Source organism: Daktulosphaira vitifoliae, unplaced genomic scaffold (genome assembly GCF_025091365.1).
Source record: "Daktulosphaira vitifoliae isolate Bord-2020 unplaced genomic scaffold, ASM2509136v1 Scaffold_1, whole genome shotgun sequence".
In the NCBI taxonomy this organism is placed as follows: Eukaryota; Metazoa; Arthropoda; class Insecta; order Hemiptera; family Phylloxeridae; genus Daktulosphaira; species Daktulosphaira vitifoliae.
This window is the reverse complement of record NW_026099572.1, coordinates 61,878,092-61,905,254: the sequence shown is the minus strand read 5'-3', so window position 1 is coordinate 61,905,254 and position 27,163 is coordinate 61,878,092. Positions and strand designations below refer to the sequence as shown.

General features: G+C 24.5%; 4 protein-coding genes across 8 annotated transcripts; 2 read left to right on the top strand and 2 right to left on the bottom strand.

The window, feature by feature from the left end:
* Positions 1–78: 78 nt before the first annotated feature.
* LOC126896207 (negative elongation factor B) lies at positions 79–2,251 on the top strand. Its single transcript, XM_050668786.1, has 2 exons — positions 79–251; positions 323–2,251. Exon 2 carries the CDS (start codon positions 378–380, stop codon positions 2,151–2,153), a length of 1,776 nt encoding a protein of 591 aa, XP_050524743.1. The 5' UTR covers positions 79–251; positions 323–377; the 3' UTR covers positions 2,154–2,251.
* LOC126896210 (dihydropteridine reductase) lies at positions 2,243–4,322 on the bottom strand. Its single transcript, XM_050668790.1, has 5 exons — positions 4,176–4,322; positions 3,613–3,696; positions 3,429–3,534; positions 3,006–3,339; positions 2,243–2,420 (listed from the first exon to the last, which is right to left on the bottom strand). The coding sequence occupies exons 1-5, from the start codon at positions 4,257–4,259 to the stop codon at positions 2,321–2,323; spliced, it is 708 nt and encodes a 235-aa protein (XP_050524747.1). The 5' UTR covers positions 4,260–4,322; the 3' UTR covers positions 2,243–2,320.
* A 70-nt stretch (positions 4,323–4,392) lies between these two features.
* Positions 4,393–9,954, top strand: LOC126896211 (zinc finger protein 883-like). Of its 5 annotated transcripts, none has more exons than XM_050668791.1 (3): positions 4,393–4,504; positions 9,047–9,397; positions 9,460–9,954. In XM_050668791.1, the coding sequence occupies exons 1-3, from the start codon at positions 4,417–4,419 to the stop codon at positions 9,657–9,659; spliced, it is 639 nt and encodes a 212-aa protein (XP_050524748.1). In that variant the 5' UTR covers positions 4,393–4,416; the 3' UTR covers positions 9,660–9,954. The 5 variants fall into 5 exon arrangements, with proteins under 5 accessions (XP_050524748.1, XP_050524752.1, XP_050524749.1 ...); XM_050668795.1 differs by having other exon boundaries at positions 4,446–4,564; positions 9,460–9,941; XM_050668792.1 differs by lacking the exon at positions 4,393–4,504 and adding an exon at positions 4,839–5,254 and having other exon boundaries at positions 9,460–9,946.
* A 1,263-nt stretch (positions 9,955–11,217) lies between these two features.
* LOC126896209 (torso-like protein) lies at positions 11,218–26,802 on the bottom strand. The gene is made up of 5 exons (XM_050668789.1): positions 26,483–26,802; positions 16,051–16,285; positions 15,781–15,959; positions 12,265–12,497; positions 11,218–11,833 (listed from the first exon to the last, which is right to left on the bottom strand). Exons 2-5 carry the CDS (start codon positions 16,275–16,277, stop codon positions 11,432–11,434), a joined length of 1,041 nt encoding a protein of 346 aa, XP_050524746.1. The 5' UTR covers positions 16,278–16,285; positions 26,483–26,802; the 3' UTR covers positions 11,218–11,431.
* Positions 26,803–27,163: the final 361 nt, after the last annotated feature.

Sequence of the window (27,163 nt, the reverse complement as noted above, 5' to 3'; positions counted from 1 at the left end):
GTCTCACTATAGTACAGAGAACACAGTGCCATCTAGTAATAAGTTGTTTGTCGTGTGTAAACATTAAGCTGTTATATGTAAATCTGTCTACTGTAAGTTACATTATATTTATGATAATAATATTAATATTGAAGTTTAGCTTTACTGTTACGCTTGAGCATTTGCAAATGGCTAATTTATTTAAATGATAAATTTTAAGTGAACAAGGTCCAATGAGTAACAATTATAATTGTTTTATGAATAAAGTACATGTAAGAAATTTATGCTATAGAAGTAAATGTTCAAATTTAATTTATTGAAATATTTTTATGTTATCATTTAGAATAAATTTTTTATTTTCTAACAAAAACTGAATTTAAAATAAACAGTTTTAAAAAATGAGTGGTGGACGTCAGCGATCATCTTTTAATGTTCATTCAAATCAACCTAGTGCAGATTCAGGAATTCACGGTCAAGCTTATTTGCTTGAAACATTAACTAACTGTACTGATCCTTTAAAGGCTATAGAGGAATTTCAAGTTGATAATGGTATTCATTTACCTTCACTTCGACAAATGTTGCCTCTTCTTGACCTTCATGGGATTCGCCGTTTAGATTTCCATAACTCCATACTGGAAGCATTACGTGACAAATTAGTTGCACATATTGAAGAAATTGGAAAAAAAGAGGGACGTGATAGAGACCGTAAACTTAAAGATATGTTAGCTAAAAGTTTCCCATCTGTTCATATTAAGCAACTTAGACCAATTATTATGGCAATTTTAAAAAATATCTCTCATATTGATGATAAGTATTTAAATGTGTTAGTTAAAGATACTGAATTATATAAAGATACAGATACTGAGGTAAAACGACAAATTTGGAAAGATAATCAATCATTGCTGGTTAATGAAGTTTCTCCATTACTAACTCAATATATTAGAGAAAAAGAAAATATTTTATTTGATCACAATAATTTGACTAATTTATTTTTTACTCCATCTCCTAAATTGAGAAGGCAAGGAGAAGTGGTCCAAAAATTAGCACATATGATTGGTTCTAGTATTAAATTATACGATATGGTTTTACAATTTCTAAGGACATTATTTTTGCGTACTCATAATGTACATTACTGTACACTTAGGGCTGAACTTTTGATGGCCTTGCATGATTTAGAAATTCAAGATATTATTTCTATTGACCCATGTCACAAATTTACCTGGTGTTTAGATGCTTGCATTAGGGAACGTAATGTTGATGTAAAAAGATCACGAGAACTTCAAGGATTTTTAGATAGTATCAAACGCGGTCACGAAACTGTTCTAGGTGATTTATCTATGACATTATGTGATCCTTATGCTATTAACTTTTTAGCAACTTCAACAATTAGGATTCTTCATCATTTAATAAATAATGAGAATTTACCTCGAGAAAATCATGTACTTGTGTTACTTTTAAGAATGTTATCATTAGGGCTAAGTGCTTGGGTTATGATTGATACTCAAGACTTTAAAGAACCTAAACTAGATAGTCAAGTTGTTACAAAATTTATGCCTGCATTAATGTCATTGATGGTAGATGATCAGGTTCGATCACTGAATACAAAAATGCCTCTTGATGAAAGAGAATCTGCAATTACAATTATTGAACACTCTGGGCCTGTACCAGATGCTGTGCAAGCATATATTCAAGAAAGTAGTGTTGCTTGTACTGTTGCTATGTACTATACCTTACATGTTGCTAAAGCCAAAGATAGATTAGCATTAATGAGAATTTTAGGGTCTTTGGCTAGCTGTGATCATGATCGCGCATTTGAAGACCCATTCCTTCATTTTCTTGTTGCTCTATTAATTCAGCAAGTAGATGAGTTTGCAGCAGAAGACTTTTGTACTGTAATATTTGATGAATTTTTTTGTACTGGCCTTAATAGAGAAAATGTAGTAAGACACGTCTTAAAACTAGTTTGGCATGTTTATCCTAAACTACCACCTAGTAGATTAAATACATTGACTAAAGTATTACAACCAAGTTCTTCTCATGATGAAGCTGTACATAAATTATACAATGATTTTGTTGAAAAAATTACAAGTGATACTGAACCACCTCCTGAGCCTCCTAGTTTTGACTATTTAGAGTCGCCATTAATGAGCGTGCCAACACCATCACATTATTAATTTTATAAACATAATTCAATTTGTAAATATTATATAGTTTTGTACACTTTTATTTCATAAACCATCTCCCAAAAAATAAAGGAAACATAAAATTATAATAGAGAATTTTTTTTTAAATGTAAAAATAATGTTACAAATTACAAAAACAAAATATTACAGTTTGGAAACTAAACTATTTCCAAAGTAGTTTCATTATTTTTTGTAATTAATTGAACAAGTGAACCATTTTGAGGCCTTTCTTCGAATTTTACCCATTTTATAAACAATCTGAAAAACAAAACATTATTTATTTATTTTTGTTTTATACTAAATTAAAAGTAGTAATATTTTTAATAAAATTGTTTTTTAGGTCAAGAATACAGTACCACCTGTTTAGTAGTTATCGTTAAAAAGTTTTATTAATTCAACTATTTACATTAATATATTTTTATTTCTTTTTATAATGTTGATGATTTTTCCTGTAAGAATTTTATTATTGATGAAGTATTTTTATAATAAACCTGAGTTCAACATTGAATAAAAGAACATTTGCTACCATTTATAAACATATAGAACATGAGATATTCAATATTCATGAACCTAAATATATATTTAATAACATTAAAAATAAATAAAAATCTATTGGCTATACTTACATGAACTAACTTAAATTAAAATATTTTTTCTAAATTACACTATACTACACAGTTTTAATTTAAGTTCAATAAAACATGAATAACTATTTATATTACTAAAAATTTATGAATATTAAAGCGTAATTGGTGAAAATAAGGCAAGTGCCGCCTTAAGTTTCTTTATCAGAGTAAAGGAAAATTCTTTTATGAAATTGTAAAAGTTTAAAGTACTATTTACTTAGCCACATAATCCAAAGGAGTCCATGCTGAAGTGTCAGCCTCAGGCATCCACTTTCGATTCATTGGAGTATCAAGGGTAATTGGCAAAATGGAATATACTTGTGCTCCATTAGGTAATCCACCATTTGGATCAGCTAATGATTTGGTAAGTTGATGAATTGCAGCTTTAGATAATCCATAACCAATCATTCCAGGAGTTGGATTTAATGCAGCTTTTGCACCAGTTAGAACTACAATTCCTCCTGGTTTTAAATACTTTGATGCAATTGAAGATGCCAATACTGAACTCCACACACTTTGTTTTAACATAAGATCAGTATTTTTTACAAAATCTATGTATAAAGATGAATTTACACTTCAATTTTTTGAAAATTACCTTAAAAAAAATTCTACAGTTTAAAATGTGATATAAAATTCTTACCATTTGAATTGGAATTGCCACCAGCCCATCCTCCAGCTACACAAATTACAGCATCTAATTTATCAGATCCTAAAACTGTTTCAAGTTTTGTAATAATTTCGAGTTCCTTTAACATAAGAAACCATTGGGTGAGAAAATTAAGTTCATTAGATTTAAACAAAATGTGTTAAAAATGTTTATTTACTTGTTCAAGTAAAGATGCATTACAGTTTACTATAATATTAGCACTGGCTACATCATTCTGTTGCAAATCTATAGATCCAACCCACTATTATTAAAAAAATAAGGTATTCGTTATTTATATAAAAAATAATTTAACAAGTAAAAAGATATACAAAAGTTATAAAAGGGTACAATTAATAACATTGTGACAAAGTAATTTATAAAAGAACTATTGTAGAGTAACATATACTATAATATAGAGTAAAGCTATAAAGTAACTATTAAGTTATTTAACAGCTATAAAAACTGTTAAATACATATACTCCAAGTACTTAATTATTTTAACAAATATTAAATATTTTTTTTAATTTGGCATTTTATACTATAATGTACTAAATACTTCTAAACTTCCTACTTTTATTAATTAAAATGTATAAAAAAAAATGTTAACTAAAATTTTTTATCATAAAATGGTTTTAACTTCTTGTGTAGTTAAAAAATGGATTTTTATCTAAGTTTTCCTATAACTAGATTTTTTAATATTTTAAATACATCTAAGATATTTTTAAAACGAATATTACTTACAAATTTTTGGGCTAAAAATGATGCAATGCATGTTGATCCTAAAGCTCCTTTACCTCCATAAACAAGTATTTTACCAGCACTCATCGTAGTAAATATTTTATTTGTTAAATATGTTTATACTTGATAGTAGATTAACTAAAGTGCAACAAAAATCAATAATTTTCTAATAGTAGAGTATTAATTATTTCGTAATATTAATGTAACGAGAAAGTGAGAACGAGTATCAAGATACTATTGGTGAATGTTAATATTACAACAGACCATGGACATGGGGCGTAACTTGCCAAGTAGGATTATTATACTTAAACCACACCTCAATCTTAAAAAAGGTATTTTAATAAATTTAGGCTTTATTTCATGTTAGCACACTAATTAATCTGAATCACTTGGTAAGTGAGAAGCACATTAATTCCTCTAATTATAATTATAGTACTATATTCATTAGAAACTTCTGTTCAAATGTTTTTGCTTATTTATTTCTATTAATTTTATTTTGTATTTAAATAAGAAATTTAAGAATGCCAATATTCAATTCTACTATTCGGGAATATGAATAATTTTATTATAATTTTTATGATAACACTTTTATTTTTTAAGTGTCACACAATAAACGGTTCTCATATGACTCATTGAATATTATTAATATTTATTATGTATGTGTCACAATATCCATTATCATTTAAAAAGGTAATTGAAAGTAAAACCCGTTTTCTTAAAATCATTATTAAATGCACTCCGAATAGCTTTATTTTGATCGAGCTTTGTGATGATACGAATAGTTTATTTTATCAACTCTAGTTATTTTTTCATTTGTTAAAGATAATTGATTACAAAGATAACAAAAATGTATCATGTATGTCAAGAATAGTTTCGCCAAATGTATTATAATGCATTTTTTACTCAATTTTATTCTTATACTTTTATATAAGAAATATTTTGTTATTTAAATAATATTTGTTGCTTGTTATTTACCAATATGATTACTGAACGTTAAAATAAAATTTATTTGGTCTTATTTTTTAAATAAATGAAATAAAGTAATCCTTTTAAATTTTTGTGCCAAATGAATGTTTACAAAGGTAAGCTAACAGTATAACAAAAATCAATTTTAAGAAATTTTTACTCATATTCATAAATTACCAAAAATTTATATTTCATTAATTTCTTTGCCCGAATCTGATTTAAACACTTGCTGCTGGCTTATTATTTACTTCTTAATTTATACTCATTATTACTTTCATTAAAAATTTACAATTTAATGAACTAATATAGAATTATTATGTTTGTATGTTAAAATATTCTTTGTTTTTTAATTTGCTGCACAATTAATTAAAAAATAGTAATTAGTATAATAATATGTACAATGATGATGTCTTGCTTAAAGGGAATATCCCAAATTAACCTTATTCAAAAGCTAATCAAAACAAAATAAAATAGTCAATTAAAAACAAATTTTTTTTTTATAAAATGTGTATTATTAAATGTTCAAAATGAATACATCACTCAAATATTATTATCATAGTTTTATTAGCTTTGAGCTTTTACAGTTTTAGTCAATATCATATTTGGTAGTATACTTCTGTGTAAATATTAGCCATAGATTTCCTTATGTTTAAAAGGGTTAAAAAAAATTGTATAAATGCTCAATCTATCAACATTTGTTGATGCCTTTTTACCAATCTATGATTTATATATAAACTATATCAAAATCTCAGGAAATGTATACATATAATTTTTATAACTTTTCCTGAGATTTTGTTACCAAAAAAACATTTTTTGATTTAATGTAATTTATGCCATTTGAACAAGATAGCATCAATATCAAAAATACATTTTTAAATAAATCTGTTGTTATAATTGTATTTCCTTCATTGGCAAATCATATAGTTTGTAAATGTTTTGGAAATTAATACTAGTCACTTCTTAACAGTGCTTAAATTAGTGACATGGGTTCCATAGTTTTAAATGAACTCATACCATATGCTAGAAAAGTAGTTGAATGATGGGTGCGGGTAGTAATGGAATAAACATTCAACAAATATATTTATACTGGGTACATTATTTTATACAGTATATTTCTAACCATTTAAGACTGTTGCATATCTACCAGTAATAAGATTATGATGTGAATGTTAATAGCGTAAAATATTTTATTGAACTAGTCAGACCATTTATTGTCGATATATTGCTCCTCTTATTTGTTAAGACTCATACACGCTTTTATTTGGTCAGTCTGCCAAGATACCTGATTAAATCAGACATTGCATACACACTAGGTGGTACTTAATTTTAATATGAAATTTTTATCAGTCTTACCCCTAAATCAATTCATATAAATATAAAAAAAAATGTACAAAATTTGGAGTTGATTGGTTTAGTTTAACCCGTGCCTCCCAGTTAATAAAATTGAACACTTTTTTGCCAAATTAACTATGTTTTATTTTAAATTTATATTTCATTACAATTTATTCATATAAAAATATGTATAGATCATTAGTAGAAAATTTAATAAACAACATTTTTTATTCTACATAGTTTTTTGATAAATGTATTTTTTTTTTTAATTAATTGACAATGAAATATAAATAAATTTTACCTAAAAAAAATTTATTTCAAAATCATTATTGTATAATTTAAAAACTAACTATTTACCAGTGTAACTATAACTTAATTATAAACTAGTATTAAATATAGTAAATACTAGTTAAAAAATTGAATTAAAAATAAAAAGTAAATTTTAAACTATTTAAAAATTAGAATGATTTTAAAATCATTGATTTTAAACAGTTTTGGATATTTAGGACGATATCTTCTACAATTTGTAGCACAAACTGCTTTTGAACTTTATTTTTTGTTAAAATTGTATTGAACTTCTCCATAAACTTAACTCCTTTTTTGGCTGTGTCATTAGTAACACAAAGTGTCTTAACAATTTCAAGACCTTTTTGAAATTCTTCGTTTTTTATTCCATACTTGATATTCCAAATCGTAAAAAAAAAAGGATGTAGATTTGACATAAATAAAATCAAATATTTCTTTTGATTGTTTGATTTTATAGTTTCAACTGTTAAATTAGTATCATTTAGTAAAAATGCCAGTGTCAATGTTTTGGGAGCTAAGTATCACAAATGTTCACATAGTTTTTTTAAAGTTGACTGAGACATATCTTGATCTATATTTTAGTAGTCAATAAAACTTTTCAAAAAAGTAAGGTCTTGAGAAGGAGCTAATGAAGCAATAAGACCACCAAACCATTTTTTAATATATAATAGAATGAGAAATATATAAATATTGCACAATGAATTTTCTTCACTTTTTGATAGTTTAAATTGAACACAAAATATACAAATTTTTAGTGAATATATAGCTTTAGACATTTAATGAGCATGATGCATTGCTTGAGGATATTTAAAATATATGCCACGAGTAGGAGTACCACCAAAATATACAACAGTTAATTCCAGCAATTTTGTATAATTATATCTGTTATGAGTTTTATTTAATTGATCCATATAAAAGACTAACATATAATTTTATAAATAATTTAATTTTCACTGACTATTATATCATCTAGGCCAGTTTTAAAATTATTAATATTAACTTTTGGCCAAAATTGTTGAAAACGTTTAAAAATTTGAACTTCTGGACCAGACGAAATGATAGAATTTGTATAAAATGCAGCTTTAAGTATGATTTCATAAATATGATACTTACAGGGAAAATAAATAAGATCACATTCTGATAGATGTTCAAAAATTATACACGCCTCTTTTAGATGTTTTTTTAGACTGTTTTATGTATTACTTTAGTAAGTATAATAACATTGACAATAGCATACTAATCATTTGTGACATTAAATAGTAAGAAAGTTATACATTTATGTTATCGCATTGAAGGTATTGTTTCTTTACAGAATACCACTCATGATTATTGTTTATGTTTAAGTATAATCCTAAAATTTCATATTATAGAACAACTAATTAGTAAGTAAAACTTAGAATGAAAATTTTGTTAAATATTTATTGTTTTGGTGTTACATAACAATGATTTTTAGTGTTTTTTAACCAATTATTGTAGATAATTTTACAATTATTAAATAAATACATAAAGTAATAGATATAGTAGGTTAAAATATTTATTACAGCCTTTGATCATATCCTTATAAATATTTTTAATGAAATATTGGTTAAGTACTTATCAAAAAATAAAATTTCATTTGATAAAAGCACGATTCATAACTTTCAGGGCTGGAGGCACAGGTTAAACTTAATTAATTAATCTAATTTTATACATACTGTTTATATACCTATTGCAACAACTTAAGAGGGAAAGACTGAAAAAAACCTATATGTTGGAGAACCACTTATAGACACAATACGACAGCAAACCAGTTTGATCAGTTGATACTCGGAGATAACAGGTGACATATCAAGACATCAGATAGTATATAGGGATTTTTAGGAAAGTTATTCATAAATATTGGCTAAAACATTAATTACATTTTAAAAACTTTAAAATTTTTGATTACTCTTTTTTTTTTTTGTCAGTATTTTGGCAAATAGTTATACTGCAGAAAATTTTTAGGAGTAGGTAGGTAAAATTTTATTCTGCTCCAATAGAAAAATCTAATTGCCATTTCACTAGCTTAAATTATTTGGATAAGTAGATAAAGCTCACCCACTATTTTTTATTTTTTGTTTGAATTTCCTTCATATATCCAATAATTTTTTTTTAAACCTAAGCAGAGCTTCTCTACTTAATTTTTTCAATTTAAGTACTGCTTTTTAACCATAAAATTGTCAATTAAATTGATTAGTCATTAGAAATTTCACTATATTAATCAAATTAAATTAAAAATAATCACTTTATAGATTATGCAAAAGAGTGTCCTGATTGCAATACAATTTTTTATTCAGCTACATCTTTGTTGATGCACTTTTTTAGTCATATAAATAATGATAATCTGAAGAGTACTATTATAGAAAATAATGCTAAAAGTGAAGAAAAAAATAGTAACCGACCTTTAAATTTAAGTAAAAATGATTCTGATTTTTCTTGGAAATATTGTTTAACCACCTATGGTAAAGACACAATAAATGTACTGAATTCACCTAAAGTTAGTAAAACAAAAATTGAAAAAGTTAAAAACTATGAGTGCCAATTATGTGAAAAAAAATTTGGATGGTCTACTGATTTGAAAAGACACATACTAACTCATACAGGTATTTTACCATAAAATTTAATCAATGATATGAATAATTTTAATTATTTCTATCATTTTTAGGAGAAAAACCATATAAATGCAATTCTTGTCAATCAGCATTTACTAGAAACTTTTTACTTCAAAAACATTGTACTCGAGTTCATAAATCAATTTCAACAGAAGAATCTAGAAAACTGGATTATCACGTTTGTGCTAAAGTTGCTGAAATTAAAATGAAAATGGATGAATTAGACAAAAAAAAATGTAAAGAAAACATTTGAGTAAGTTAATGATAAATCAATAAAAATTTGAATTTTTAGATCTCAATTAATATTAGTTTAGGTATCTATCTAAAATTAAAGGTATAGAAATGTATTTTTGAGTAATAAATTTGTTTTATAGAATTTTCTAGGGTTAACATATATTTTGTTATTTTTAATATTAATATTAACTCGAGGATAGTTTAATGTAGTTTATTTTAATAAATAAATAAAAAAACCAATGTATTAAGGTATGTGACATTTTATTTATGACTATTACTTGTATTCGTATATATTTAATGTATTTTTTATTGGATTTAAATTAAATAATTTATTTAATAATAAATAAAAAAAGTTTAACATGAATAAGTAAATTTAGAAATATTATAATATAAATATATTTAAAAAAAAATTACCTATTTGTAACTGTTTTAGTAAATCTTTAAAAATTAATTATAATAACATTTTCTAAAAAAATTATGACCTATTACTTTATTATTAAAAATATATTGATCATATTTTAACAAGGAAAATAATTAAAGACTCGGATATGTTTGAAAACATTCATAATAATGTATCAATACGTAAAATGTTTCATTAACACTTTCATGACTATCAATCATAATTTTAAAATAATACATAGTATTTTAACTCAAACCACCTTCAATATAATTTACTTTAAATTATGAATATTACAAACACTTTTGTTTGTAGAATGACTAGTTTGAAGACATATTGTTTATTATATAGATTGAACTAGATTTAACTGACATCTCTTATTATTTTTAATTCGCTTTATATTTTATACTATTAATTTCTTAGTTTTTTTCATGATAAAAAATTAAACAAAATATACTTAGAAATTAATCCAAATATGCAAAAATCTTTAAAAATGTGAAATGCTAAATAAATAAAAAAGATATCAGTTAAATAAAATTCATATGATGTGTATTAATTTTTGTATTAATGAAAATTCACATAATTTTGTGAATATTTTTTTTGCACTAATATCTTATCAAATTTAAATCTCCTTTTTCTTCTCTTAAGTAACTACTTAAAAATAATTTTACTTCTCAGAACTTTTTTTGCAATTATTAAATTTATAACTTAATATTTATAAAATTCATTAAATCATGTGAAATTGTAATTTTTAATTTTATAAAATATATCTCTTTATAGAAAATTTTATTAGTTATAAATAATTAATGTATTAATTATTTATCCTTGATTAATAAGTAATCATAGAAGTTTTTTAGAATTAGTGTCTATGTGACATATTAATTTAGAGTAATTAAGCTCGAAAATTGTTATCCAAGATGTATAAATATGTGAATTTTTAGTTTTATTTTAAAGTTAATGAGACACAACCAATAATTTTTAATTATTAAAGAAATAATGTATACATATTTATACAAATAATGATCTCATATATTTTTTCATTATTATTATTTATTTTTATTTTTGATATGTTTAACGTATATGTATAAAGTGAAATTTAGTTTGTTTTATTTTGTAATTTTTTGCTGTGCAATATTAATATAATGTATGACAATAAATGATAATGTAATAATGACAATAATATACTTAAATAAACTTTTATTAAAAAATCAAAATTACAAGTTATTTAAAGTATAAAATTATTACTTAAAAAAAAAATAATTGAATAAAGTATAAATAACTATAATTTTTAGGTACATTAGCATTTGGCATTAAAGGATATGCTAGTATACATTAACAATTACTCATAAAATTAACAGTTAAATATAATAATTACAGTTTTGTTGATGTATCAATTAATATGACATATTGACTTCCCAAAGTTTTAAATTATTGTCCATAACTTCATGGAACCAAGCTTTTTTTTTAACATCCTTAAATGCTGGAGATAAAGTCTTCAGACTTAACTTTAGGAGAGCTTCATTGCCTAACAATCCATTCAGTTCACTTAGTAGTTTAGTATCACCATGTAGTTTAAGTAAAGATGCAAATGTAAAGAAATAAAACTTGACTCTTAGTCTTTGAAGAGCCCAATTTTCAACAGTTTCATTTCCACTAGCTGATAAAATTTTCCCAACATGTTCAGCATACCAAGGCGAAAAGTACCCTGTCAATTCATGATTAGTGATCTGAGAAACTCCTTTTGATTTTAAACGATCTTTTATTATCTTATAGGTATTAGGCACATAGACAAATACCTAGATTTAAAAATGTGTTTTAAGGAGTTATTATTATACTTGTGAGTTAGTAACTAGAATAATAATAATAATAGAATAATAAAAAAGATGAATTTACATCGGGGTCTCAGGTCGATCCCAGGGTACCAACGTTTCTCATTGGTGGTATTTGGTCTCTGGTACAAGCCAGCCATAATACCTGGCCCATCCATCATTGCCTTAGCCATGAATCATTTTTGACTCCCTAAATTGTGAAAGATGGCCACTACCCTCTATAAAATGTTAAGTTCGGGAAATAGACAGATGTAAAACTCATCATTTTTTTCCTCTTATTTAATTATCTCTTTTCATATCATCAATAAAAACATATCATTATTTCTTTAGTAATATTTTTCCATAAAAAAATCTTAATCTAAAGTGTTAAATTATTTAAAACTATAGCATTAACATACTTGATATAGTGAATTCCCTGTAACATAGGATGTCACATAATGAGATCCAAAACTTTTGACAAAGTCTATAACTGACATGCTATCACCAACATTAACTGACGCAGCTTGTTTTGCTACAGGTTCATGGAGATCACTATTCTCCATATCTATTGGAAGAGTGGCTATTTCTCTGTGTCTAGCTACTCTAACTAGTACGTAACTATAATCACCAGTTACATAAGTCATTTCCAAACCTTCAAATAAAAAAGAATTATTCACTTAATGTTAATCGAGTACATAATACTTCTACTGTTTATTAAGTATAAAATAGATCAAAATAGAATAAATTATTATCTGCGAACGTAATAGGCATGGGGGCTGTGGACCACTTATGGTTCCATAGACACAAGCTAGAAATATGGAAAGGGTAGTAGAAAGGACATTTTTACCAACTGAATAATTTTTGAATATTGTGTAACCTTTTTTATAATTTTCTTATAGGTAATATTGGACTTAAAACCTACATAAAAAATGTTTTCAAGTTACTTTCATGTTAATATCATTATTAACATATTAACTTATTTTACAAAATAAAACTAACACCATTAGTGTTTCCAACAACATTTGGAAAAGAGTAGTATTATAATATAAAAAGTTCCTTTAGTATATCTTTAATAGTCGGTATTTTATAATTATTAAAATGACTTTATTTAAAAAAAACATAGTTTTAAAACTCTATGCTACCAAAAGAGATCTTAATATAGCGTGTTGTGGGGTATAACTAACACTCCTATATCCTATAATAAATGAGTCATTTATTAATAATTTTTGCTAACTATACATTTAAAATGACTTTTTTTTTAAAATGATTTTTGGCGAAAATTCAATTTAATTGTTCATTTTATTATAAAAGTAAAAAAATGTATATACACAAATAAAGTTGGCGGTTATTTCTCCAGCTTTGGAAAAATATGTTGGACCTCTTTTTTTTATACTGTAAAAACGATTTAACTATAGGAATATTACGGAGGATTCAATTTCCCAAGTGTAGGAATCAGCTCCCTTAAATTCATATTAAATTATATGTATTGTAATGTAAAAATATTTTTTTAAAAGGGAGGAAATTAAAACTTAAAATATTACTGCTTTATTCGCTAATAATTTAGATCATTATATTTCATCATAATCCTTGATAAATTTTTAAATTTATATTAATAGCTTGATTATATTTAGTACTAAAAACTCAACATTTAAAGAAAATTCTAAATCATGTAAATTAATATTTTACCATTAATTAATTATTCATCATAACTCATACGTATGTATCATTTGAACCATAACAGGAACATTAATATTAACAGTATTATACTACTTAAATGTATAATATTAAAAATAAATTGAGAATACTACTTTATTTATACATAATACATAACAATACTAAATAATAGCGAAAAAAATTTACACGAAATATTTAAAAAGACTTGAAATAACTTCCAGGTTCTGAGTAATAGTAATAATTTAATAACTCAACATTTTATTTAAATTTTAAATTAAAAATTGTACAAAAATTTGAGAGTGCATAACTGATCGGGCTACTAGATAGTAATGTTTGAGGTATAAAATAAATTTTTTTTTGTCCTAAAATATTTAAATTAACAAACAAAATTTGGAGGATTAATTGTTGGGAAAGGGGGATAGCCCCACTAGACGTGTTTATAGCTGGTATAACATATGCATGTATAGTAAATTTGCTTATTTATCAAAGCAAAAATAATTTTGCTGAGTTCTGTTAATTAAACTTATATTAAATTTCAATGGTTGAATAATAATAAATATTGTGTGAGATTTAACTAAAGAAATTTTATTTTTAATTTTATTAAAACATATCAATATAATTATTAAAAAAATAAAAAAAAAAGCAAATTTAAGTTCTTTTTTCAGATAAGAGAATATAATAATTATCCTTAATTAACTCTTATTAATAGAAAAATACGCTAATCATAAAGATATCTTCGTAAAATTATTTTTAATTTTACATAGAGCCTTCAAAATATATTTCAAATAACTAAGTGGCCAATAAATCATACCTAGTTAGAGTATAAAATTGTTTTATTATAATTATTATTGAGTAAAATCCTTTCTATATCTTTAATATACGAGGTGTGTAACAAAAGCAAAAAAACAGCATAGAAACCACGCATAAAATAAAAATATACTTCTTACATCTTTGTGGAATTTTGAACTGTATAATTATTTGTCCAATGTCATAAATCTTCTAGTGCAAGTATTTCTTTCTTACTTTTGGTTATTTATGATAATACATAAATTTAAAAAGATAAATAAATAATCATAAGGCCTTATGATTATAGTATTGATTCTAATGAGTTATTTGACCCCTTCCATTCTATTTGTCTTTTAGTTATATATACTACTTATAATGGTTATTAAATTTAAGGTCTTAATGAACTTAATGATAGCATTTAATAGCTTTATTTATAACTATTATCATTATCCTCATTAAAAATAAAAATATTAAACAGTTAAGATTTCTGCTCGTTTAGATTTATACTTCCACTTAGAATGAGATGAGCCACTGTCTAATTTTTTGAATAGTGCAGATGTTATGTAATATTTTTCATATTCTTCGAGCGAGACAAGTACTGACTTTAAGGCGTAGAAACAAAACCCCCACGGGTTGCTGTCACAAAAAAATTAGTTCACCTAGTAGTTTAGGTATATTTGCTATAAATACATAAAAAAACGTGACAGTCATGTTTAAAAGAGTTACTATAACAAAATATATAGCTATTTCAATCGTATATTATATGGTTGGTTAGTATCCAACAAAGTTTTTAAGGATTTTACCACAGTACTTACACAAAAAACCTTATTTAATCACAAAATGTAGATTTGAACAATAATTTTGAGTAATTGAATATCTATTGAAATGATATAATCACTTAATCCTAAAAATTTGGTTTTGAATTTTAGGTATTGGATTCCGTAACATTTTTTTCGGCTACAGTTTTCAGAACATACTTATCTCACATGATAAATATTCTTTATCTTGCATGATATTCGCTATGCAACATCCAAAAATTAATGCTAAGATTGTAAAAATAGTAAAGACCACGAATTATTAACTTTATTATGATACGAGATTATTAAGATTTAATTTTTCTAACAAATAATTTTTTCTATAGCATATCAAGACAGAGGTTTTTACGAAAACACCATTGACTAAAATTTTGATAAATCATTTTAATTTTAAATAATATTAGCTATTAGTGATCAATTTTTATTATACTTTAATTTTTACTAATTTATTTACTTAAAACTATTTTAATTAACAGGAAAACGTAAAATCTTATATTTGTGCTCAGTATTACATGTTTTCGTTCACTCCTTGCTAAATAAATAGGCAGAAATATTTCATATTTAAATTATAATGCGTTTTAATATGTCTTTTTACTTTGCGTTTACTAAATACAAGCAGTATAAATTTTAAATATTTATCAATTATTTATACTTACTTACCTAAATTTCTAGCTAACGTTGTTTTTGACCAACTTCCCGTAAATGCTAGCCAAGGTTTGTCTAATCTTTCCACTGAAAAATCTCGAAAATAAGCTTGCATTAACTGTTTGACATTATCACAAAATTCCATGTGAAAATCTCCTTGGAATACTTGACCACCGTTTATACTTCTTTTAATGCTGTAAAAATAAATATCAGTGAAAGTAAAATAAGGGTAACTAAAGACTTTGAATAAATAAAAAAATTATGTCATTTATAATTTTTAGTTACCTTTGTTTTCCTGCTAAATTTGAAAATACATCTACTGTTGGTTCTCTGAATATCCACGTATGATCTGTGTCGTTCCTTGGGACTACTCTCATACTTATGCTGAAGTACCCATAACGATTGAAAACGTTAATTGCATTACCTACTTTAATATCCGCATGTACCTTGTGATGAATTCGTAAAGCGTAGAGTAACAATACAACCAACGCCTTGGCCCCATCGAGGCCCATGACTTGATCTAAGAAAATAAATTAAGATATGAACACATTAACTATAGATCAGTTAATTGGCATAATTTTCAAAAATACAAATATGAATCATGAACGACTTAAATTTCAATGAAAACTGATTGTTTTGTAACTAAACAATACAAAGTGGGGTTTATGCATTTTTTAGATTAGTGTTGATTGAAACCTGACAGTGATTAAAATCACTGTCATAATACTACGACTCAATGCGTATTAAAAAAAAAAAAAATTATCATATATACCAAAAATTACATGTTCTTTGATTTTAATGTCTGATTACTTATAGAATACAAGATAAAAGGTAAATCATCAGAACGTTTTTCTTTTTTTAATAATATATTACATTAAACAAGCATTTGTTTAATCATTTTTGACGTATCATTGAGCAAAATCAGTCTAGCAGGAGCGGGCGTATACGGACAAAAAAAAAAAAAAAATTATGTAAAACCAATAACTTTTCTGCTACACATTAATGCTAAAAATGAATTCGTGTAAATTTTTTTATAAAAATAGCTTAAAATTTTACGAATTTCCAGTCCGGTATATAAAAGATGGGTGGGTGCACATTATTTTTATTTGATGGTCAAATAAAAATAAAAGATTCTTGCATCCACCAACGAAAGTATTAACAAATTAGTGACTATACAAACGTTGTTCATCGAGAGGTCATATAAACACGTTTTAACATTATTAAAAAAACAAGGTTTTTATAAATCCCAAGGAAAGGTAGTAGAAAATTATTCTTAAATCTTAAAAAAACCTAACTTGTAATAAAATACATAAAAAAAACGTATAATATATTAGTGTAAAAAAATATAGAGCTTAAAATTAAAAAAAAACTAATATTCTTAACAAAAGATTTAAATAATATTTTTAAAACTCGACTTTTGTAGTAATAAATTTCAGCTTAGAATGTAAATTATTTTCAAACTATTATTTATAGTACAAGAGAAGATAATGCAAATAGATGTCCAAGAAGTTTTTAACTCAACAATATTAATTAGAGTTTTGAAAAATATTTTTTGTTAATATACTCTCTTGATAAAACTGTACATTATAATGCTATTATAACTAATATTTAGATTTTCATATCAAAAATCAAGAAATAGTCTTATATTTGTCTGATTTTCACGAACACTTAAATTATTTCTGAATGCCAAGGTCTTCATTATACTTCCGCATAGGTATAATAATTAACCATGTCGACATAATGTAATCTAAAAAAAATTCGTTTTCAGTAGTTATGTTCATACCACGTTTATTTCAATCACATGGTGTATCTAACTAAAAGATAAAAATAAGACTGACACATGATTCTANCTATTATTTATAGTACAAGAGAAGATAATGCAAATAGATATCCAAGAAGTTTTTAACTCAACAATATTAACTAGAGTTTTGAAAAATATTTTTTGTTAATATACTCTCTTGATAAAACTGTACATTATAATGCTATTATAACTAATATTTAGATTTTCATATCAAAAATCAAGAAATAGTCTTATATTTGTCTGATTTTCACGAACACTTAAATTATTTCTGAATGCCAAGGTCTTCATTATACTTCCGCATAGGTATAATAATTAACCATGTCGACATAATGTAATCTAAAAAAAATTCGTTTTCAATAGTTATGTTCATACCACGTTTATTTCAATCACATGGTGTATCTAACTAAAAGATAAAAATATGACTGACACATGATTCTATTTTTTTAATTTATTTAGACAAGATTGTCTTTTAACAGATTAACTACTGAGATTAAAATACCATTTCTTAAATAAATCCATTAAAATAATAATAAAATTTATAATACTAGAAAAATAACTAAAGAAGTTTAACCCAAACAAGAAACTCAATCAATTTAAAACAAATTCAATTCATTAGAATTTCAAAGCACCGTGAAGACAGAAGAAATATTAATTAAGAATAGTGATAGGATTAAACATTTCTTTTTTTTTTTTGTTAAACGTTAAAATATATTATAACGTTATCTTATAAGTTTAACGTTATTGAAGTAACAGTGACTACTCTATTCTTATATAGAATTTTTTTATAATATAAAGCTTAAAAAGAATTTATTTGGTTTTAACAGGAGTTATTTTACAATATATGTAGTATTATGTTTAACGACATTGTTCATATCATATCACATATTTTAGGTTATTGCTTTTTATTTTTTAATTACTTTTTAAAAAAATTTGCGTTTTAAACGATATATTTATAACGTCTTCTTGTCCTGGTTAGGAGTCATGTTAGCCAAAAAGGGACAGATAAAACCGTGATTGCAATATCNGAAGAAATATTAATTAAGAATAGGGATAGGATTAAACAATTTTTTTTTTTTTTTTGTTAAACGTTAAAATATATTATAACGTTATCTTATAAGTTTAACGTTTTGAAGTAACAGTGACTACTCTATTCTTATATAAAATTTTTTTTTAATACAAAGCTTAAAAAGAATTTATTTGGTTTTAACAGGAGTTATTTTATGATATATGTAGTATTATGTTTAACGACATTGTTCATTTCATATCACATATTTTAGGTTATTACTTTTTATTTTTTAATTACTTTTTAAAAAAATTTGCGTTTTAAACGATATATTTATGACGTCTTCTTGTCCTGGTTAGGAGTCATGTTAGCCAAAAAGGGACAGATAAAACCGTGATTGCAATATAATCTTGTTTCCCTGTATCAAATACACAAAAAACAATATTAAGAAAAAAAATTTGAATCTGAATTCATCAATATCGATTCTTAACATTTATAATTTAAAAAATATACATTTTTCTATTTTTGCCACGTGTGTTCATTAGGAAAGAGCAAGGGAGGAGCAGGTCCCCTTAGAAAATTATTATAAATATTTAAAGGTAATAAATCATCAATAATTTCACTTCTTTGAAAAATACCCACCTACGTTTGTTTTACCTACGAGTGTATTTTTAATTTACTAATTTTTCTTAAGGATATTTATTAAAATTGATTAGACCATGTAATATTTTTTGATCTGAATAAAATACTGTATGGTTTTTTAATAATTTCAGTAGCAAATTTTCGGTAACATTAACATAATTATATACAGTAATCAATAATTATCAATACAGTTTTAAACTTACAAATAAAAATGCACATTATTTAACGCATTATANAATATACATTTTTCTATTTTTGCCACGTGTGTTCATTAGGAAAGAGCAAGGGAGGAGCAGGTCCCCTTAGAAAATTATTATAATTATATAAATATTTAAAGGTAATAAATCATCAATAATTTCACTTCTTTGAAAAATGTATTTTTAATTTCCTAATTTTTCTTAAGGATATTTATTAAAATTGATTAGACCATGTAATATTTTTTGATCTGAATAAAATACTGTATGGTTTTTTAATAATTTCAGTAGTAAATTTTCCGTAACATTAACATAATTATACACAGTAATCAATAATTATCAATACAGTTTTAAACTTACAAATAAAAATGCACATTATTTAACGCATTATGGGCATTGCGGAGCTATTGAAGTAATAACCCACAGGATTTTCCCACAACGTGTTCATTGATACGAAAGAAAATCATTTGGAATTGTAGTACAAAATAAAAACAATTAAATACACAACGGAATTTTATTCAGTCATAATACGATGACGTAACTTTTAAATAGCAATGATACGGATGGATAATTTTTGTTCTGGAATCATTTGTACGCGCCCAACACGATAGGTACGCTCATTAAAATTCCAAAAATTAAGTTCAATAAAAATAAAGTATTAGACAATCTTCTAGCTAGTTAATTTATCTTAGTCTAAACTTTTTAACGCTGTTTTATTAAATTACGCAAAATCTAAATAATTTGCTTAAACATTAGATTAGAGAATGAGATTACAGTAAACAATGTAGCAATAAATTAAACAACCGTTTTGACAAAGAAAATGTTAAACCAAAGATTAGTGATTTCAAAATGAGTCGTCTTTGTGGTGTTATTGTAACACCCAGAAAACAAACGGATTCGTTATTTGAAAGGTACAAATAGTAGTAACTTATTAACAAACCCTTTACAGATACAGTGTTAAGTACTTATAATGTTCATTTTAAAACTATCAACGACTAACTTGACTCTTCAAGGATTTGAGAACCATTAACAATGAAAACATTAAGTAAATGGGTAAACAAAATAAAATACACTTATACTTTAAACTTAGATGTATGCCATAATCCAACAGCTACTACATGAGGTCCAACAAAACTATTAATGAAAAATATACTTAAATTTCTTAATTTATTTCTCAAATATATGTATTTATGATAGAACTAAAGCTACTATAAATACATATGTTTGATAGGACACATGTTATAATAATCTAATTAAATAAAGTATAGACGGAATATTAAGATGTATTCACAAGTTTACAAATTGCTACAATTGTAATTTTATAACCATCAAGGTATGCATATTTTACATAATTTTTTTTTAATCCAATTGAAATACAACGCATTGTTTCGCTGTGTATGTAGTTCAACAATCACGACAAATTTACTTAACCATGGAAAGCATCATGTGTATCGTACTCTTGAATGGTATCGGTTAATAATCCAACATTCCAAGGTATACAGTTAAAAAATGATTTTTAGATTTAATATTTTAATAAAATATTTGAACAAACTACAAAATAATTACTTTCAACTATGTACTTGTTTAATGTGTCCTATCACCATTGAAATTTCTATATTTATTATTATAAATTTGTATACTTATAAAATTATTTTATTCAATGGATATGATTTCTTTCAACAATGAACACGTCGTGGTACGTGTTCACTGTTGAAGAAGATATCATTTAGGAGTTGGGAGTGTTAATTTATTAAAACCTTTTAAAATTTACAAAATGTTAATATTATAAAATAATTTACATGAAAAAAGTTGGGTGTATTATAATAAGAAAAATAATGAAAATTTGTAAATAAACGTTAATTAAGTAACTATATTATTTAGCTTTTAGATCAATGATTTCTCAATGTACCTTAAGTAGGATTCTTTGTTGACCTACATAAAATTGTAAACCATAACAAACGTAGATACCAAAATGTTTTACAACGTCAATCACCAAATGATGACCCACAAATAAAACCGATTTTTAAAATTTGATTATGTATTTGGATTAAAAAAGATAAATATAAAAATTAAAAAATTATGTTATTATATTCAAAATTAAATTTTATTATATATAATTTTTTTTAAATTTTAATAATTCTAAAATCATACCAAGATTTTAATTAAAAAAAAAATCATCTTATTAATAGTAGCAATGAAATATAGGAGAATTATCGATTTTACTAAAATATACAACTAAAAGACGAGTGATTTTCAAAGAGGAGATACAAAGAAAATTAAAAATTATACAAATTTCTTTATGTAAAGCATAAGGGGTTCTTCAAAAAAAGGCCAGGTTTTTGTGTCTGCAAAAAACTGACTACATTTAAATAATTAAAATTGTAGTCGCGTGTACAATTTAGCTGTTACGTTTTTTTGCTATAGTTGGGCATCGTTCATATTCGTGAGTCTATTATTTAAAATGCAATGGCGGATTTGGCCATCAGGATAACAGGTTCAAACAGATTACAGGTAAATTCAAGCAGGCCGGCTATCATATCGTGAATCTGGGCCTATGTACTAAGATTATACTTAGATGATCTTTTTTTCCAAGGCCCCATTTTTTTACTATTTCACCGCTGACTAGATGCATAATGTACAGAGATTAAGAGTAAATTTTAAGAGACTATCTTCTTAATTATGTTAAAGTTTTTTTCCTTTGAAGATAAAATAAATATTCGATGTTAATTCATTAGTAAATTTTACCCCTAAAAGTTGTAATTTTATACTGTAATACAAAAATTAAATCGTTAACATTTTTAACAGAGTTCATTATTTAAATTATAAATATTTAAAATCAATTTTAAGCTTATAAGGTTCATATTACTGTTAAATTGGAAATTATTTAGCTATTGTTCTAATAGTGTCTTAATAGAATATGAGAATATAAGTATTAATAGATAATAGGTTTGTAGTTGATGAAGAAACCGGAGAGATATTTGACCTTTAGGTCGAGGACCTATTTTAATTATTATCCAATGGTGACAACGTCCATATAAAGTGATGTAAAAATACAATATTATACACACAGTCTTGTTTTTAATCTGATATTTACTTAATAATAGTATTTTATTTACGACGATGCCTTTCATTTTATTAATTAAGTATCTATCAAAATAAGCGATCAAATATTTTCATGTATTAGAACTTAAAACAATGATAATTATTATTTTTTCAGTACATAATAACGTATACGGAGTGAATATGGCTAAACAATATACAATATTTTTTTTAAATAAGAACAAATATTTTACAATCAAAATAGATGTAAAGAAATGTATCTAAAACGGTAATACTTCTTATACAGTCATCAAATGATAAGAATCAAGAGATATAAACTATTTCATTTACTGTATCAAAAATTGTTTTTATGACCAAAAAATTATTAGCTAAATAATGCTAAATAATACTAAAGAATTATTTAAAAAATTTAAGCTTATTTTCTTACATTTTACGTAATTAGTTATGAAATTATGAATAATAAGTATTTATAAATGTTGTTATTCCGAACCATCAGCCAGTACAAATTTTAATTAATTGCTTTGAAAACTTAGTAATGAGTTATTATCGAGGTTATAGATTCAGAGTTATTAATGAGGTTTATACCCTTAAAACGAAAAATACATTTACGTTACTATTTAATCCTATGACAATCTTGGAACACTCAAAAGTGGTTGAAACCAAATATATAAATACATATAATTCCAGGCTCTAATTATGACAAACCATAGATAAACGTAAGAATTCTACCTAACAGGTCCGTTAAATGAAAATAATTTTAGTTACATCAATATTTAACATGGAACTACTATGTCTATTACAAATATATATAAATAATTTTTTTTATTATGTCATTTTAAAATATTTCAATTTTTATCTGTTTGTTTTAGGTGCAAAGTAAAGATTCTTGAAAAACTTTTATTTAGCATCTAAAATATGATTATAGTATATATTTAAGACTCATTAGATCTGGCAACTAGACTGAATCCTCTAATCTTTAAAAGTGACTTTTTTAAGAAAATTTCCAAATAGACATACATTTCATGCTTTATGCATCTTATCAGTTTTATTGCGTTATTAATTAATTTTTATATTACGGGAGACATAATCATAAAAACACCCATTGTATACTTATAAAAAAATAAGTAATTGGGAAGGTGCAAAATATTTTTTGTTTATATTTTTTTTTATCGTCTATCTAAATTGTGAAAAAATGATTAAAAAAAATATTTGTGGAGGAGAATGGGCTTTTTTCCCTCTCCAAATTAACACATTTAAAAGGAGTTCTCTATCTTATCGCCTTGATTAGATTCATAATTTATCTTGTAAAAGCTAATCTTTATTTATAAATGAAAAATGACAATACTTTACTGAATGATATCTTTTATCTCAGTAAAACATATGTTTAAGGTACAAGAATATTCTTTATTACGCAGTATAATTTCTAATATTATTACACTAACTTTTCTATTGTATTTAATACACTATCAAATATGCTTACGATTATATTTAAAAATTAAAATTTTAGTAAATATACAATACGTCCCCCGAATTAATGATACTCATTTTACATAACAATAGATAATAAAAAAAATTAAGTAAAGATTTGATACTATTCAATGATCTGATCTGATGATTACCAATCGAGCGTATCTGGAAATGATATTGACAGCACGTATTTATCAAGTATGCAATAATAAAAGGTACTCTTTAATGGATCAATATAATATCATACCAAATGTAATTTAAACAATCACACTTGTTTGATTCTAGGAAGTGCATCTTTAAGAATCGTCTTCAATTATTTATAAATATAAAAAATTATCAAATTTTTATAAAATATAGATAAATTTTTTTTTTCAAATCACAAATGTTTACATATACAACTAACACTGCTAAAATTCCTTCTAATTTTAATTTATATTATCGCATAACTTGAAGGCGTTGTTACAGTAATACAATACATCTACTCTTAAAAACTTTTCAGGAAACAAAAAACAAATTCGTTATACTTTACAAGGTACCAAACAAATTGAATTTTTTTTTTTTACACAACTCTGTGGAAATGTCTGTTGTTATACAAATACATAAAGCAGTTTCTGTTATTTAAAATACTGTATAGATAAGAATTTTCAAAATTCCAGAAAGTTTTTGTTTATTGCGTTTCAATTACTTTTTAATAATAATATATCTACTAAGAAAGTATACGATTTTTACTTTCTATTAGTTAGTAAAATTAATGGTTTACATTTTCGACTTAAATTAAAGGAGACTCGGATTTTTTAATGGAACATAAAAGCCAAAATAATCATTTTTATAAAATTTATATAATTTTAATTATGTTTATAATTATGGAAACTTTTAAGAGACATAAACATTATAAAATTATCAATATTTTAGTATAATTCGTAACTGAACTAATGTATACTAACAAACAAAGCAAAACTTGGGGTCAAAAATTTAGACTAATTTTTTTTTTAAATATTTAACTATATTTAATAGAAAAATAAAATAAAAATCATTTTATATCCGAATAACAATTTTTTTTTAAGTCATATATCAATGAAATATAATTTTTGGTTAATAATAAACATTTATTATATCAAATATTTCATTTCTGGGCATACATGTGATTTGCTCAATACTCAGTAAAAAAAACTAAACACCTGTTATACCCCCTACGTGTTATTTTTAAATTAAGTTTCTTATCAATCAGACAATCAAACATACAGGTATTACTGTAGGATATAGATGTTATTTGAGTTCTTCGAAGGATAAATAGGGTTGCCAGATAAAATAATATTTATTAAGAAAATATATATATTTCAGTTTTTTAGAAAAAAACAGTATATACGATTTATCAATGATAGTTTTTTACCTATTGACTTTAACAATAAAAATGAATTGCCTAAAAAATGATTCATTCTTCTGTAAATTGTTACTAATTTAATTTTGTAATATAATATAATTATTGTAAAAATTGAAATTTCTGTATGAAAATGTAAACAAATACGTAATGTTGTTTTACAAAAACTGGATTTTATAGCGCAACATTTAAATAGTTAAGGTCGATATAATTGATAAAACATCAAACATATACAGATTTGTAAAGAAAGACCATACAATGTTAGATTAAGCGATAGTGAATTTTAGTTGGATGAATCTAGTAACTACATTTTTTCAGCTTATAGTATGTAATTTGCAAATAATGTTAACAATATTATCAAGAACACCTTTCGGTTTTCAAGGTTATCCTCCAGGTTATAGTCATATAACATAAATGAATACAAGTAATGTAGAAACACTTAATTAATATTTAAAATTAAAAAAGGTAGAATATAGTTATTTTTAATTACTTCAAAGTTTTGATATTTTTTTATTCTCTTAGTAATTGATAGTTACAAGATGAAAATTGGCGGTTATAATGTTATAGGTATAAAATAATAATTTATGAACCGTATTTAAGTACTTATAATAAAATAATACCTTTTTTTATTATAGTTTATTTTAATTAATGAATAGGAATAATAATCTTAGATACTTTTTGAATGTCTAAAATTTATTACCAGTAATTATTCTTAAATAAACAACTATCTAACAATTAAATGTTCACAACTTTGAGTTAAAATTATCATAACTTCTTTGTAACTAATTAGAATTGATGAAAAATAATTAAAGACTTAAATCATTAACTAACAAAACCTTGTTAATCAATTTTATGTCCAATTATATGAACAACTTACGAGTGGAGTACTTATCAATTTCACAACAGCATAAAAATGATGTCATGGCGTATTTAAAATTTGAACATATTTTCTTATTGTAAATGTTTTAGTGTAAAATAGTATTTTAGAGAGACCTAATTTGTTATATGGTAGTTAAAAAACTATTTTATCAGTGATTTCAGCTGAATTCTCCAGAACACTACAAAATCAATTGGTATTAAATTATTTAATACGACTAAAAATATAAACTAACGACTGCAATATTATGAACACAAAGTGTATACCAACAAATATGAGTATAATAATTACATACCTAATCTACAGCATGTACAAAGATTTTCTGGATCTCACATAGTCCACAAAAAATTCAGTAATAAAATTTTAGTTTGAAAAAGTGGCATCACAAAAAACAAAATATAAATTAAAATTAAAAATCACAGAAATTTATTGATAACAAGTGTTGCAATTTATACAGACGCAACAAACACTGATAATTTTGGTGTGTTATTTTTATTTTAATTCAACGAATGCATGCGATTTATGTGGTCGATCCAGAGGAACGTGCGTGTAACACCAAATGACCGACGGGTCAGTTTCGCTGCCGTCAACAGACTACACAAGAGTCGCGCTCAGTCTAATAACTAATAAGACTATAACTAGTTTCTATAGCGGTGGCGACCAAATGATTCCCTACTACATCGTAATGATGCGCTGCACTCGCGGATAACCAGTTTAAGATATGTTTCAATAACACTATTTTGCTAATAAACACATGACGACTTTGTTCTTTAACCGGTCTCCAGCAACACGTGTGCACTATAATATAAATAAGAGTATTTTTGTAACGAATTAACAAAATATCGTGATAAATAATATNAATTCAGTAATAAAATTTTAGTTTGAAAAAGTGGCATCACAAAAAACAAAATATAAATTAAAATTAAAAATCACAGAAATTTATTGATAACAAGTGTTGCAATTTATACAGACGCAA